This window comes from Phoxinus phoxinus (assembly GCF_949152265.1).
Source record: "Phoxinus phoxinus genome assembly, chromosome: 21".
NCBI lineage: Eukaryota > Metazoa > Chordata > Actinopteri > Cypriniformes > Leuciscidae > Phoxinus > Phoxinus phoxinus.
Window position 1 is genome coordinate 24006958 of NC_136896.1, and position 14757 is coordinate 24021714.

The 14757-nt window shown below is 38.6% G+C and overlaps 2 protein-coding genes across 2 annotated transcripts in view; one reads left to right on the forward strand and one right to left on the reverse strand.

The window, feature by feature from the left end:
- Window positions 1–2171: 2171 nt before the first annotated feature.
- Window positions 2172–9591, forward strand: prdm9 (PR domain containing 9). Its single transcript, XM_079594866.1, has 6 exons — window positions 2172–2426; window positions 2923–3036; window positions 3160–3431; window positions 3532–3599; window positions 3681–3871; window positions 6362–9591. Exons 1-6 carry the CDS (start codon window positions 2411–2413, stop codon window positions 8287–8289), a joined length of 2589 nt encoding a protein of 862 aa, XP_079450992.1. The 5' UTR covers window positions 2172–2410; the 3' UTR covers window positions 8290–9591.
- Window positions 9592–10108: 517 nt separating this feature from the next.
- ppp1r9bb (protein phosphatase 1, regulatory subunit 9Bb) overlaps window positions 10109–14757 on the reverse strand; it is a 36210-nt gene continuing 31561 nt past the window's right edge. The window contains 4 exon segments of the mRNA XM_079596021.1: window positions 10109–11718; window positions 11856–11937; window positions 13231–13460; window positions 13902–13955. Coding sequence (XP_079452147.1) covers window positions 11665–11718; window positions 11856–11937; window positions 13231–13460; window positions 13902–13955 — 420 coding nt within the window. The 3' untranslated portion in view covers window positions 10109–11664.

A 14757-nucleotide genomic window follows, 5' to 3' on the forward strand; every position in this document is an offset into this window, starting at 1 on the left:
AACGTTGGGTGCGGACCTTCATCGTCAGGCTCCGAAGCCCGCCGAGATCGGCCAAGGAAAGCAAAAGAGGCTGAGCTTGGAAGAGACCGGGAGCAAGCAGCACTTCTCCAGTCCTTTTCGCTTAGGCATAGCAGCCACAAGTGCCTTCTAAAATGCTTTCTTGGCAGCGGTGGGATTCGAACCCACGCCCCCGAAGAGACTGGAGCCTTAATCCAGCGCCTTAGACCACTCGGCCACGCTACCTTGTGAGACATCCTTCCTTGAAGGAGCTGCTCGACAGGTGGAAAGTTCTCCTAAGTACAGGGGGGGACGCAGTTTACTCCTGGAGGCCCCCCTCCCTGCAGATTGCAATTCCATCTCTAATCAAAAACACCTGAATGACCTCATCAAAGCCTTTGGGCCCCACTCCGAAATGGCAGACAGCTGTGTCGCAGTTAAACTCAAAATCATGTGGTAGCTGTCAGTTCACCAACACCTCCCAATGAGTCAAATTGGCTAACTCCATTATTATTATAGACTATACGTTATTATCACACTTAAATACCTTTTCGAAGTGACATCATAATGATTGTAAGTTACTGTTGTCACTGATTCAAAAGGCAGCAGATTTCTGGCCGCTTTTGCGCCTTTTCGGGGCGCAATTGAAGATGTCTGGCCCTCTTTAAAATCACTGCTGGCAGCGGTGGGATTCGAACCCACGCCCCCGAAGAGACTGGAGCCTAAATCCAGCGCCTTAGAGCCCTCGGCCACGCTACCCCGATGTGGCTCCTTTCGTGGGCCGTTTTCTGGCCATTTTTTTTTTCAGAAATAGAGAAAACGTTGGGTGCGGACCTTCATCGTCAGGCTCTGAAGCCCGCCGAGATCGGCCAAGGAAAGCAAAAGAGGCTGAGCTTGGAAGAGACCGGGAGCAAGCAGCACTTCTCCAGTCCTTTTCGCTTAGGCATAGCAGCCACAAGTGCCTTCTAAAATGCTTTCTTGGCAGCGGTGGGATTCGAACCCACGCCCCCGAAGAGACTGGAGCCTTAATCCAGCGCCTTAGACCACTCGGCCACGCTACCTTGTGAGACATCCTTCCTTGAAGGAGCTGCTCGACAGGTGGAAAGTTCTCCTAAGTACAGGGGGGGACGCAGTTTACTCCTGGAGGCCCCCCTCCCTGCAGATTGCAATTCCATCTCTAATCAAAAACACCTGAATGACCTCATCAAAGCCTTTGGGCCCCACTCCGAAATGGCAGACAGCTGTGTCGCAGTTAAACTCAAAATCATGTGGTAGCTGTCAGTTCACCAACACCTCCCAATGAGTCAAATTGGCTAACTCCATTATTATTATAGACTATACGTTATTATCACACTTAAATACCTTTTCGAAGTGACATCATAATGATTGTAAGTTACTGTTGTCACTGATTCAAAAGGCAGCAGATTTCTGGCCGCTTTTGCGCCTTTTCGGGGCGCAATTGAAGATGTCTGGCCCTCTTTAAAATCACTGCTGGCAGCGGTGGGATTCGAACCCACGCCCCCGAAGAGACTGGAGCCTAAATCCAGCGCCTTAGAGCCCTCGGCCACGCTACCCCGATGTGGCTCCTTTCGTGGGCCGTTTTCTGGCCATTTTTTTTTTCAGAAATAGAGAAAACGTTGGGTGCGGACCTTCATCGTCAGGCTCTGAAGCCCGCCGAGATCGGCCAAGGAAAGCAAAAGAGGCTGAGCTTGGAAGAGACCGGGAGCAAGCAGCACTTCTCCAGTCCTTTTCGCTTAGGCATAGCAGCCACAAGTGCCTTCTAAAATGTTTTCCTGGCAGCGGTGGGATTCGAACCCACGCCCCCGAAGAGACTGGAGCCTTAATCCAGCGCCTTAGACCGCTCGGCCACGCTACCTTGTGAGATAAACATCCGTTTTTATTTATAATTGCATTGAAATGAATAGCAACTGAATTTAATAATGTAGGCTCTGTAATGTGTAAACACTCCCATAGATAAAATCATTAGCTAAGATTTTTCTATCTTTAAGACATTTTCCGTACGGAATTGTGACTTCAAACCCGAGGTAAGTTACGTAGCCTACCGATTTTGAGGCTAGAGTATGTAACCTTTGATATACTGGCTGGGTAAAATTGTATGAAATTGTGTATACTTTCTGCATTCCAATATCAATCTGCTTTCCATCTGTAATCGTGTGATGATATTGGCCGTACGTGACCAGTCCACACGCAACCATAGACTGCACGCACCGTGATGGCGTCAGACAGACGGCGACGTATTACAACTTCCTGTTTTGGGAAGCGCTGAGTTGGTCTCTTGTTCGCTATCCAGCTAGTAAGCTTGAATGTACAACAGGATTGCATAACCTGAGTGTCCGAGTGTGCGTACGGTGTTAAGGAGTAAAAAGTGCAACTTACTGCGTTTAGTGAAACAATGTCTGACAGTCCGGGTGGGTGTTGTTGTATTCTAAAGTGAAGTAACTTAGTTAGCTAACTATACATTTACCATGCTAGCTTTAGACTGCTCGAATCGACATATAACGTTAAACATAAAAATGTATCTCTCTTTTAAATTTCTCTGAAGAGTTTAGCTTAATCTACATGTCTGGTTCAACCTATGAATGATTAATGCTTTTCAGGAATTTGTGCCATAATTAAACGCCTGTTTAAACAGTTAAAACAAGGTCACCAGATTGTGTCACGACAGCCTTTGCTTAAAGAATGTATGTTAAATTTTGCCATGTCAGTAATTCCTAAGTTATTCTGCAGTTGTTTTATTAAAACTTGACATCTTACTTTATTTTTTATTTTATTTTCTTGTTCTTTAGTGAGTTATGGTCTAACAAAAAAATATAACACCATAATCTTTCTTCAAGGGAAGGCATTTTTGCTCAGTGTAACATACATGTTATAATAAAATACTGTTTTTCAACTGGTTCCTGACAGATTTGCCACCTAGTGATGAGCAGCATTTAGAGATACAAGGTTCTGTTTCTAATTATTCTTCTGTTGTGATGATGGCAGAACAGGAGGGCAGCATGTTTAATGACCAACATTTCTGTAAGTACATAAAATACAAACTTAAATTGGCAGATGTTTTATTTTTTCTTCTCTTTCATGTGTACCTTTTACTCTCTCTGTCTCCAATATCCTCTCCTTCTTGTACTCCTCGGTTTTTGGCAGACTGTGAGATGTGTCATCAGCACTTCATAGACCAATGTGAGGTTCATGGGCCACCATTATTTACATGTGACTCACCAACAGCTATGGGCATTCCTCAGAGAGCTCTGCTAACACTGCCACAAGGCTTGGTTATAGGTCGATCTAGCATCTCTAATGCAGGACTTGGGGTTTTCAACCAAGGCCAGACTGTGCCATTGGGGATGCATTTTGGACCTTTGGATGGAGAGGTGACCTGTGAGGAAAAAGCATTGGATAGTGCCTACTCTTGGGTAGTGAGTGTCAACCTTAATGTTTTGTTAATTGTTAGAGTTACAATTGTAATTTCAAAATAAGTATTGGGCTAAACATATAGTAATGCATTTTTCTCTCCAGATTTACAGAGGCAATAATCAATATAGTTACATAGACGCAGAGAGGGACACTCACTCTAACTGGATGAAGTAAGTACTATGCTCTTTTGTTGTGTATTGTAGTTTATGCGTTTATTTTGTAGTTGTCTTAATCTTGTGTCTTCGCTTTAGGTTTGTGGTGTGTTCAATGAGTGAGACGGAACAGAATCTTGTTGCATTCCAGCAAAATGGACGTATTCTGTTCCGTTGTTGTCGCCCTATTAGCCCTGGGCAGGAATTTAGAGTTTGGTATGCTGAGGAATATGCTCAAGGACTTGGTACCCTCTGGGATAAGATCTGGAATAAGAAATGCATTTCACTAGGTAACTACATCTCGCTGTGTGGAAACTTTGTGCCATATTATCAACTAGCAGGTTTTTTGGTAACACTTTAAAATACTGTTCCATCATTAATGAATAACTACACACGAAAACCAACGAGTAACGCTCTATTAACATTCTAGTAACTACATTTCTCTAACAAGAAACTCTGATTAACAAATTAGTAATTTGGTAGTTCACTATTAGCTAATTAGTAACTACTATTTTTTTTTTCATACCTCCCAGAGAATTACTAAGAAATATATACAGGTTCATAATTAACATGAATAATGCATAATTTATAATATAAGTTAACGGTAACCTACTAGTTATGACTCAAGTGTTACTACATCCTTCTAAAGGAACTAATAATCATTTGGATCAGTATTCTAAAGTAAAAAAAAAAGAAGCTTGATAACTACCTAATAAATGACTAAAGTCATTGTAAATCTTTTGTAAGGTTTTGGATAGTAATGACTCAGGTGTTACTACATCCTTTACTACTAATTATTGGATCGGTATTCTAAGCATGATAACTCTAGAGAAATTACTGAAGTCATTGTAAGCTTTTGAGATTTATGTAAGATTTTGAATAGTAATTCCTTCCGATGGATTTGGTAACACTTTAGTCATTACTAATGTGTTCCCATGATCTTCACTTTACTGATACTGATCCAATAGTAGTTCATTTAGAAGGATGTAGTAACACCCGAGTCATTATTTTACAAAGCCTTACAAAAAATCTCAAAAACTTACAATGACTTAAATCATTTATTAGGTAGTTATCAAGCTTTTCACTTTAGAAAACTGATCCAAATTATTTGCAGTTCCTGTGAGCCAATGAGCCATTACTAGTGGGTTACCGTTATCTTATATTATTAATTATGCATTAATGATGTTAATTATGAACCTGTATATAGTTGTTCTTAGTAGTTCTCGGTGAGGTATGAAAAAATTATAGTTACTAATTAGCTAATAGTGATCTACCAAATTCAGCTGAGCGCTATTAATTTGTTAATCAGAGTTTCTTGTTGGTTAATAGTAGTTTATATAAAATGTTAATAGTGCATTACTCATTTGTTCCTGTGTAGTTATTCATTAATGACGGAACAGTATTCTAAAGTGTTATTTTTTTTTATTCTGTAACTTTATTCTGTGGCATATTTTAAAGAATGTTACATAAATGTGCAGTTAATTTGTGAAATTTTGCAAATGTGAAATTGCTCATATATATAATTTATAAATGAGCTCATTATACAAAGGAAACAATATTACAGATCTGGACAAAGAGTTACTTTACCGTTAAAAGAATGTCATGCACAGTCATTTTGTTTTGTTGTGACATTTTTACTAAGTTGATGCCACAAATAGTACAGTACAAAGATATAGAGAGAGAAAATTACTCCTAAAATAAGCTTTCTCTTTAGTTTGTTTTGTTGCTAAAGTTAGCTGCACCGGAGTGGTGCCAATCATTCAGTAAACAATATCATACGGTCTTTAGATGTAAGGGCATTTACATTTTTAGAGAGATATGGCAAGTAGCCTAAAAATAGACTTCAGTTACATTAATTATTGTAAATAATTAATTTACGAAATTGACCATATCCTAACTGGGTAATTTAATTAGATGCGTCATTATTATCTTTACTTAAATTCGAGCACTGGGTTAATCCAAATGATATTTAAGAATTCCTGATATAATTCACCTTAGAGAGAAGCATGTTTCAGGGTATCTCTCTCTCTTGGTAGTCCATTGTATCCGATGATGACATTCCTCCTCATTTGCGGTGTACTCTTTCATGACTAGAGTCCAATCCTTGATCCACAAATTTTATTACATATTGGGCATGTAAAGTCTGAGATTTTAACTGCCTCCTTGTCATTTCTGACAAAACAATGTCTAAAGGTTGCTAAGTGATAAGGTGTACAGCAAGCAAGCAAGCTAAAAAACCCAGAAATAAGTTTTTATAAGCTGTCGACCCCAAAGAAAACAAGCGTTTAAGGACACAAAAGTGGATTCAAGCTGGAACTTATGGGTAAATTGTGGGATCCTGACACTCAGTATGCACTAAAAAATACACTACGTGTGCAGTAAACATTTTGTCACTGGTGAGTCAAATATCCAAATGTCAGTTTTATATATTATATATCGGACAAATCAGTGCAGTCTGACTTTTTTATAGAAGCTAAGTTGTTCTGTCGCCGATTACGTTCCCCTCCAGTGGACATAGTTCTCAGAGTAATATGACACCTTGCACTCTGTTTCAATTGCCTGTATCCACTTTTGCCATACAATGTAACGTTATATTTGAAGTTAACCTTTGTAAATGTGCCATAAACATTTCAGTTATTTAGCTAATATAAGTCTTTAGGGCTTCCATACTACTAACTTTGTAGAAACACAAAGTGACTAAATACAGTGACTGTAATGCATTTGGTGTTGATATCTGTCATGGCCTTTGGCTTTCCAGTAATTTGATTTCTTTTTTTCAGGTACAACTGAAGAACAGGCGACTCAGGTCTGTCTATGTCCTCATTGCCATTACTCCTTCCCAACTATTTTTTATCTGCGTGTTCATGTAAAGCGCTCGCATCCCGATCAGTATGCGCACTTCATGCAGACACAGCTGCTTGAGTCCGAAGACCGCTCAACAGTTATAGACAAAGACCAGTGTCTTCTGGCTTCTGATGCAGCTCCTCCAACCCATATGCAGCCAATGACAGAAAGCTGTCAGGGTCAAATTTTAACCCATAATGGACAACCCATTCATCACTCAGAAAAGTCAGACTGCACTGATTTGTCCGAAACATGCAGTAATGGTTTAAGTGACCAGGCAAATTGTGCTACTGAGATCTCAGATGAAATAAATAAATGTGGTGAGTGTGGCCGGAACTTTTTGAGATCTTGTCATCTGAAGAGACACCAGCGCACTATTCACTCTAAAGAGAAGCCTTATTGCTGCAGCCATTGTAAGAAGTGTTTTAGTCAGGCAACAGGTTTGAAAAGACACCAACAAACCCACCAGGGGGAGGAAAAGAAAGAGAAAGATGCCGACAGACCTTCTGACATATATCCTTGCACTAAGTGCTCCTTTTCTTTTGTGGCCAAATTCAATTTAAATCAACATCTCAAACGGCATCACCATGGAGAGTACCTCAGATTAGTTGAGAGCGGCTCGCTCACAGCAGGGACTGAGGGTGATACAGAGATGAATTCTGACAAGCATGACCCAACCTATGAACCTCCTACTCGAGTGAAGAGGTCTGCAAAGAACCCTCTGAGAGACAGTAGTCGCCCTAAAAAAGTGTCTGTTGGCCGACCACGGGGCCGACCACCTAAAAACAAGCAAGCAGCGGAGGTTGAAGTGCAGAAGAGTTTACCTATCTGCACTGAGTGTGAACAAAGCTTCCCTGATTTGGAAACATTGAAAACTCACCAATGTGCTGGACAAGATAATAATGAGATAGGAGAACCACAGGAAGCACCAGCTTCCCAGCATGTCTGCGGTGAATGCCTGAGAGCTTTCAGTAATTTTGATATTCTCAAAGCCCATGAGTGCATTCAGCAGGGAGACGGATCTTACTGTTGCTCCCACTGCAAGCTTTACTTCAACCGTATGTGTAACCTTCGTCGCCATGAACGCACAATCCACTCCAAGGAGAAGCCCTACTGTTGCACGTTGTGCCTCAAGTCCTTCACCCAGTCTTCTGGCTTGAAGCGCCATCAGCAGAGCCATTCACGCCGCAAAGCCCACCGCCAGAGCTCGGCCCTGGTTAATGCCACCATCTTTCCCTGCACATACTGCCCCTTCTCCTTCACTGATGAGCGCTATCTTTACAAACACATCCGCCGTCACCACCCAGAAATGAGCGTAAAATATCTGAGTTTCCAAGAAGGGGGCGTTTTGTCAGTTGAAAAGCCTCACAGCTGCAGCCAGTGCTGCAAGAGCTTTAGCACAATCAAGGGCTTCAAGAATCACAGCTGTTTCAAGCAGGGGGAAAAGGTGTATCTGTGCACAGATTGCGGAAAGGCCTTCAGCTGGTTTAATAGCCTCAAGCAACACCAGCGCATCCACACAGGAGAAAAACCTTACACATGTCAGCAGTGCGGAAAGAGTTTTGTCCACTCTGGACAACTGAATGTGCATCTCCGCACACACACAGGTGAAAAACCTTTCTTGTGTTCACAGTGCGGCGAAAGCTTCAGGCAATCAGGAGATTTGAGGAGGCATGAACAGAAGCATTCAGGCGTTCGGCCATGCCAGTGCCCCGATTGTGGAAAAAGCTTTAGTAGGCCACAAAGTCTCAAAGCTCACCAACAGCTTCATAATGGCACCAAACTTTTCCCCTGCACTCAGTGTGGAAAAAGCTTTACTCGTAGATACCATCTCACCCGGCATCATCAGAAAATGCATTCCTAACTAAAATAGTAACAATACGACACTGATGAATTTATAGATGTCATATGAAAAGTTTGTTGTTCCTGGTTTAAGAACATCTTTAGTTCGTTTTTAGACAAAATTATGTAGCCAATGAAAAGATACCGTTCTTGTAAAAATGTTTAGAACTTGGCATTTTTGAGTATAACATAAGTGGGCACACAATTGCTAGGTCCCCAGAGTTATTGAATCAAATGTGCAAAAATCAAAACTATATTTTGTCCTAAAATATAATTCTATACAAAATCTGTAATTGTTGAACAACATGTCCCTTTGATCATAGTAAAAAAAAAAATTACATTTGTGTTGCAAGATGTTTTCTTTTAGTCAAGAAACTTGGAAGATGGGAAAATGAGGGGTTTTTGTTATTCCAATTATATTCATAGACAGAAGAAAATATTACATTCTTAAAAAGCAGAACCCATAAGTTTGCCTATGCATAAGTGTATTTTTTAAAGATGTCATGTCACTCCGTTCAACAGAAAATGCATAAGATCATCTGTTGTGCTTCTGTTAATATTTTGCTTTTAGCTTATTTTAGGTGAATGCAGAGTATAGTTTATTTCCATGGGGGTATCAAATAAAAACCTTGCACAGATCACTGCATTTCACCATGCTTTACTGTGATTATGATATTTTTCATCAGTCTAGTTTGCCTCTATTACGTTTTATTTTAGTGTAGCTTTGGTTACAAATGGGCCTCCTAAAAGAGAAATAGTGTGATGCTCATTTGTATGCTGTGACTGGTTGCCATCACGTGTTTTTGCCATACTTGTATCCTGTATAAAATACAATGTGTTTATTGTCTATATGAAACTCAACATTGTCATGATATGTGCAAACAAAGTAAAAAGAAAAGCAAACCTTCCACCTCTGACCCCAAGAAAAAAAGTTACCTTAACCACACTAAAGAGCTGGGGTTATTAGAATGGTCATGAAATAATTATGAAATCATTGAAAAAAGAAAAAAATGAACATGATGCTTACAAGTACAAAATTCCAGTTTGATTTCTGACAAATGCTTTTAAAGATACCATAATATTCACAAAGCTGTTTGTCTACATGACTGAGTGTCAAGCTTTATGCATACCATCTGTGTCATTGCTCCAAAAAAAATAAAAACTTATTTTAGGGGTTAGAGACTATTTCAGATAGCTGAAGATGTTCGTGAGTTCTTGACATGCACATTGTTGCTTATGCAAATGGCCTGCCTCTTTGGAAACAATTTAACCCTTAAATGCATTAATAAAATGAAATGATTAAACCATTAAACTTTTTTCCTTCTCCATCTCCCCATGAGCATAATATTTCAGAAACAACGAGTTCTCTAAAGCAGAGCATGTTTTAAAAATATGAAATTAAGCTGTATTTTCTCAATATGTACCACAGAGGCCTTCATATCAAACACTAAAAGACTGAGCAAAGACGATTACATTTACAATGTTAATGTGAGATGTTTGGGTTGAAGAGGAAGAGAAGCCTCTGGTATCAGGCATTTGAGGGCTGAGTTTTTATTTTTTTATGATTATACATTTAGAATAATCTGACATCTTTGTCAACTCAAAAAATTAGTTGTTTCAATTTGCTCCCTCTAGAGGTTAGTGATGCACATGGTCACGTTTGAACTGCAAAGCAGTCTCTCATCATGACATATACATCCAAGCTTTATATAATCGTAGTTGCTCTCTTGACCGATTTAGTTCGTTGAAAAGTTTAGGACTACCATTATGTCCATGCAATTAAGTTATTTTGAGCATATGAAAGCACATATTGCACCACTTAAAGAAAACAAAGCAACCTTGGTTACAAATCCACAGTTGACTGTTTATTTCATAAAAGCACATTAACAAACCACATGAGTGTTTTTCATACAAGCATTGCACTGAAAAAAAAATTGTTTACATGCCTCATCGATTTAATATAGTCCCGGTGTAAAGACTAATAGTGACACTAAATCTACAATCACAATCATTTATAGTTTGTGGTTCCTTCATACATTTCACATGATTACGTTAACAAAATGTCTTACTTCCTATAGGATGTGAAATTCACTGTCGTATCTAGAACATCTTTCTCCAACAGCTAGTCTAGCTGTGCTCTGTATTAGGTTAAATTATATCGAACAATTCATGAGGCAGGTTCACTCCAGGCAGTAGTATGTAGATAGTTTTTTTTTATATATCCAGATTTCATGAAACTATTGTGTCCTCTACAGGTCAATCTCTTTCAACTGCATTTAAATGTAAATCACATTCATAAAAACTATACACATGTGGAGGCCAGTCCCATCATACATGTGTCTGGTATAGCTGAATCAAAGAGCAGTTCCACTGATAAAAAGTAAGTAGCAAACACCTTTTTTTTCTTTTTCTGCCTCTGTAAAGGTTTAAGGGGAGGTCTAAATGAACACTGGAGAGTGACAACACTGGAGTAATACTGAGGAAAAAGGCAGCAGTTGGTTTTTAAGGTTCAAGTCACCAAAACCTTGCACAAGAGGTATAGTGTGAACTGATATAGGTAGAATAGAGGCAATTGGAGTGAGAGAAACCCCTTGAAATCTGGCTATATATAATAAGGCTAAGCTAAGTATGTTGTTTTTAATGACCACAAAATATTAGCTGAAATACATCCTTGACTGGTTCTTTAAGAGATCATTTTGAGTCTTTCCTATGTTCCGAATGGTGTGCTTCCCATTTTATACTAATATATACTTTTAAAGAATCTAGACAAATCATACTTGTTTTATCGCATATAGCAGTGCCTCCTAAGGACAGTCCTAAGAAAGACATCAGGATAAAAGGGGAAAAAAGAATAATGAGACTTTTAAGGTACAGCAGCAAGTGGCAGGTCATTACTGGAGTTTCAGAAACAGATGTCTTCAAACACAAGACGTTGTTTTCACCACTTCTGGTCCAATCGGTGCCTCTGTTTCATTAGTTTCAGGACTGAAACTGGAAAAATATTCCACTGTAGTGTTTTGTTAATGAAAGATCAGTCTTCAGTTCTGCCACATTTATGTTGTTAACATAACTTAAAAAAGACAAGAGTTTATTGTGTACATTAGATTATTACAGGAACAACTTTGGCAAAACTATCGATGACAGCCGAATCATTATCTAGAGTTAAATATAAGGAAAATACAATGGGTTTAAAAGAGCAAACACTGCAGGGTAAAACATTTATTCACAATACTAAGAATGAATAAAGAAAAATCTCTAAAACCATAAAACACCTGAAATAAAGGTATGAAGGAATGAAACTTACTGACAATAATTAAATGGACTAAAGTACAGATTCTCTATTTCCCCAGTTCCAGTACATTTACATTGAAGTAGTTATTTAAACAATTAATAACTTTTACGATGGATCCAGTGACTTCAACTCCTCGACCTGTGACCCAAGATCTATTACCTGTATAAAGAGATATTTCATATGACTGCTTAATTTGAATTGTCTAAATAGCCATATTTATAAACTGTATCATTGATGTATTAGTAAGCAAAGGGATTTGATCATTACTAAATATTATAGGAAGGTGATAACTCTACCTTGTCTTGAAGTTGGTCTGTTTCCTCAGTCTCATCTAGAGTTTTCTGCTGAGCTGTTTTCTTCTTCAGTAACTCAATCTCCCTGTATGAAAAAAATGGAAGGAAAAAGACATGGATTAGATTCCTGAAGTTTAATAAAAAAATTTTTTTTCATAAATCTCTTGGGTGTATATAATTATCTTGGGCTGATTACTAACAGAAAAATCGAATTTAAAACACATTTGCCAAAAAATAACTCCTTAGAAACCTCTATCTTTGTATTCATACTGGTTTTATAGTTATAGTTATAGCATTTTATGGCAAGGTTGTAATTTTTATTTAATAATGAAAAGTAAATATTTCCTTGTATGCATGTGATGTGAACATTTTTGGTACAAAAAAGTTATAGCAAACTTTTGCTTCCGTTCGTACATTTTTTGTTACCGTAAAAGAGGTGTAACCATTTAATTTTGAATGAATGAATTGATCCAAACAAAAATGAGTGTCACATCATGGACCCTCTTACTGTTTATACAAATTGTAAATGTTTTTTTGTGTGTTTAGTACATGTCTTCTAGAATGCTGCTATGTAATGCTTACTGAATGTATATTTAAATGTAATGTTCATTTTATGTACAAGGTTAATAAATACATTACAATCAACAAATAGCAGGTGAATATGTGAACTTACTTTATATTAATCTTTAAAGACAAACTCAGGGTTAAAACTAAACCGGACCTTTATTAAAGGAACACTCCACTTTTTTTGGAAATAGGCTCAGAGTCATTTTTAACTCCCCTAGAGCCACCAGGGAGATAGCCCTGGCAGCCGAGACTAGCTCAAGATGGTTGTGGCTGAAGAGAGCCCACAGTTGGATCCCCTCTGCAGGCAAAGGCTAAATGCTCTTTCCTGCCCCACTCAGGTGAACGTACAGGTTAAGGCGCGAAACGCTAGTGAACTTGAGACACCTGCTGACGATGCAGAGGAGTTTTCAACAATGTGGATGCTCCGCCTACCTTCTCACCGCGGAATACCATCACAAAGACACCATATCCAAGTAGCTCTTGCAATCCCTGCTTGTAGCAAGGCATCTTTGATGTTTATCTCACCAAAACAGTTGAGTTTTACCATTTTCAAATCCATTCAGCCGATCTCCAGGTCTGGTGGTAGCACTTTTAGCATAGCTTAGCATAGATCATAGAATCTGATTAGACCGTTAGCATCTCTCTATGCTAAAAGTTCTACCGCCAGAACCGGATATAGGCTGAATGGATTTGAAAACGGTAAAACTCAACTGTTTAACTCTAGGGGAGTTGGAAAATGAGCCTATTTCCAAGAAAAGTGGAATGTTGGAAGATTGTGGATGTGGATTCGTATCTGTGTGTTTTCTCTCACTTTTGCTGATACTCTTTTATAAGGCGTTTGGCCTTGCTGTATTTGCGCTCTAGAGCCTGGTATTGAGCCTGTGTTTCTTTCAGGTGCTCATCCACAGCCTGGCACAGACTCTGTGCCTCCATCCAATATCCCTCCAGCTTTTCCATGCGCTCCCGATTCTCCTGCATGTTATGTTCCATCTGGGCTTTTTCAGCACGCCAGCGCTGCTTCTCCTGCTCTGCGTGATTTAGCTTAACACATAAATGCAAACAGATGATTACTTTCTTAGACTTATCATGCAAATAGTAACATAGATCAAAACTTTACAAATGTGGAAAATGTGGAAAACTGTAAAATTAAAAATGTAAAGGCATAAAAATGGAAATTCTGCCATCATTTACTTACCCTCATTCTTACTTTTGTAGAACACAAACCAGTTTACCAAGAAAGTAAGCCGCCGTAAGCTCTAAAGTCTCATTAAAATATATGTATATTCGCACATTCAAACTTGGTGCCTCAAGGCGTGTTGTATCAGGTATGATGTCAACAATGCCATAAATTATAGGCAGGTTTGTAAAGACAAGTAAATGATGACAGTTTTCATTTTTGGGTAAACTTTCTCTTCTTCCTAAGAAAACACCGAATTTGATTAGACATATGATGACCAGTTAGCATGAAAAGGGTTATCATACCTTCCTCTTGAGCTGTTGGATTTCAGCCTGAGTCACAGCATGTTTGATCTGCAGCTGTGCCAAAGTAGTAAACAGATTTAAGAACGTAATTTAATCTACTCTTTTGCAATGACAAAACTGGCAATTCAATGGAAAACTAATTTACAGTTTACAGTCTTTTCAAATGTCTTACACACAATTTCTGAAACTATGGCTCAATTTCTTGAAAATCTACTCACAAAACCACAAAAAAACACACAACATGCAAAACATCAGACATCTTTTGCAAAAGCAAACACATCATTCAAAATTATTTTTACTCTTCCAAAAAATTTGTTTTTGCGTAGTAACCCTACACACAAACATTAAATGATTAGCCACATGCACGCCAAACTACACACGGGTGTGAAACATGTAAAACACTACTATCTTATGTCTTTTGCTTGTTCATTGTGCAGTGAAGTGTACAGGAGTTTGTCACACGTACATGCATGTGCACTAATGCACTGTATGTATGCACAGTTGATGAATGTTACAGTTATTGAACTGAACTGAATCAACACTGAAGTGACTTGAGCTGAATATTGAGATTATTGGCTTGTTGACCAAGCTGCTTCTCAGGCGATTTTGAATTTGTTACTATTGTGAAGCGGCTGTGAAACAATCTATATTGTAGATTGGTCTGAAGATTCGGTACACAAGTGAATAATTTCACTGAGTGGGCCTCAAGTTCCACTTTTAGAGTGTGAGCCATTTGAAAAAAACTGTAACACTGATTAGTCTAAAACTCTAAATGGTCCAATCATACAGAGTAGTACAGTCATTTACCAATTTCAGGGATAATATTTATTATCCTTTATTTTTCCAGGAAGGTACC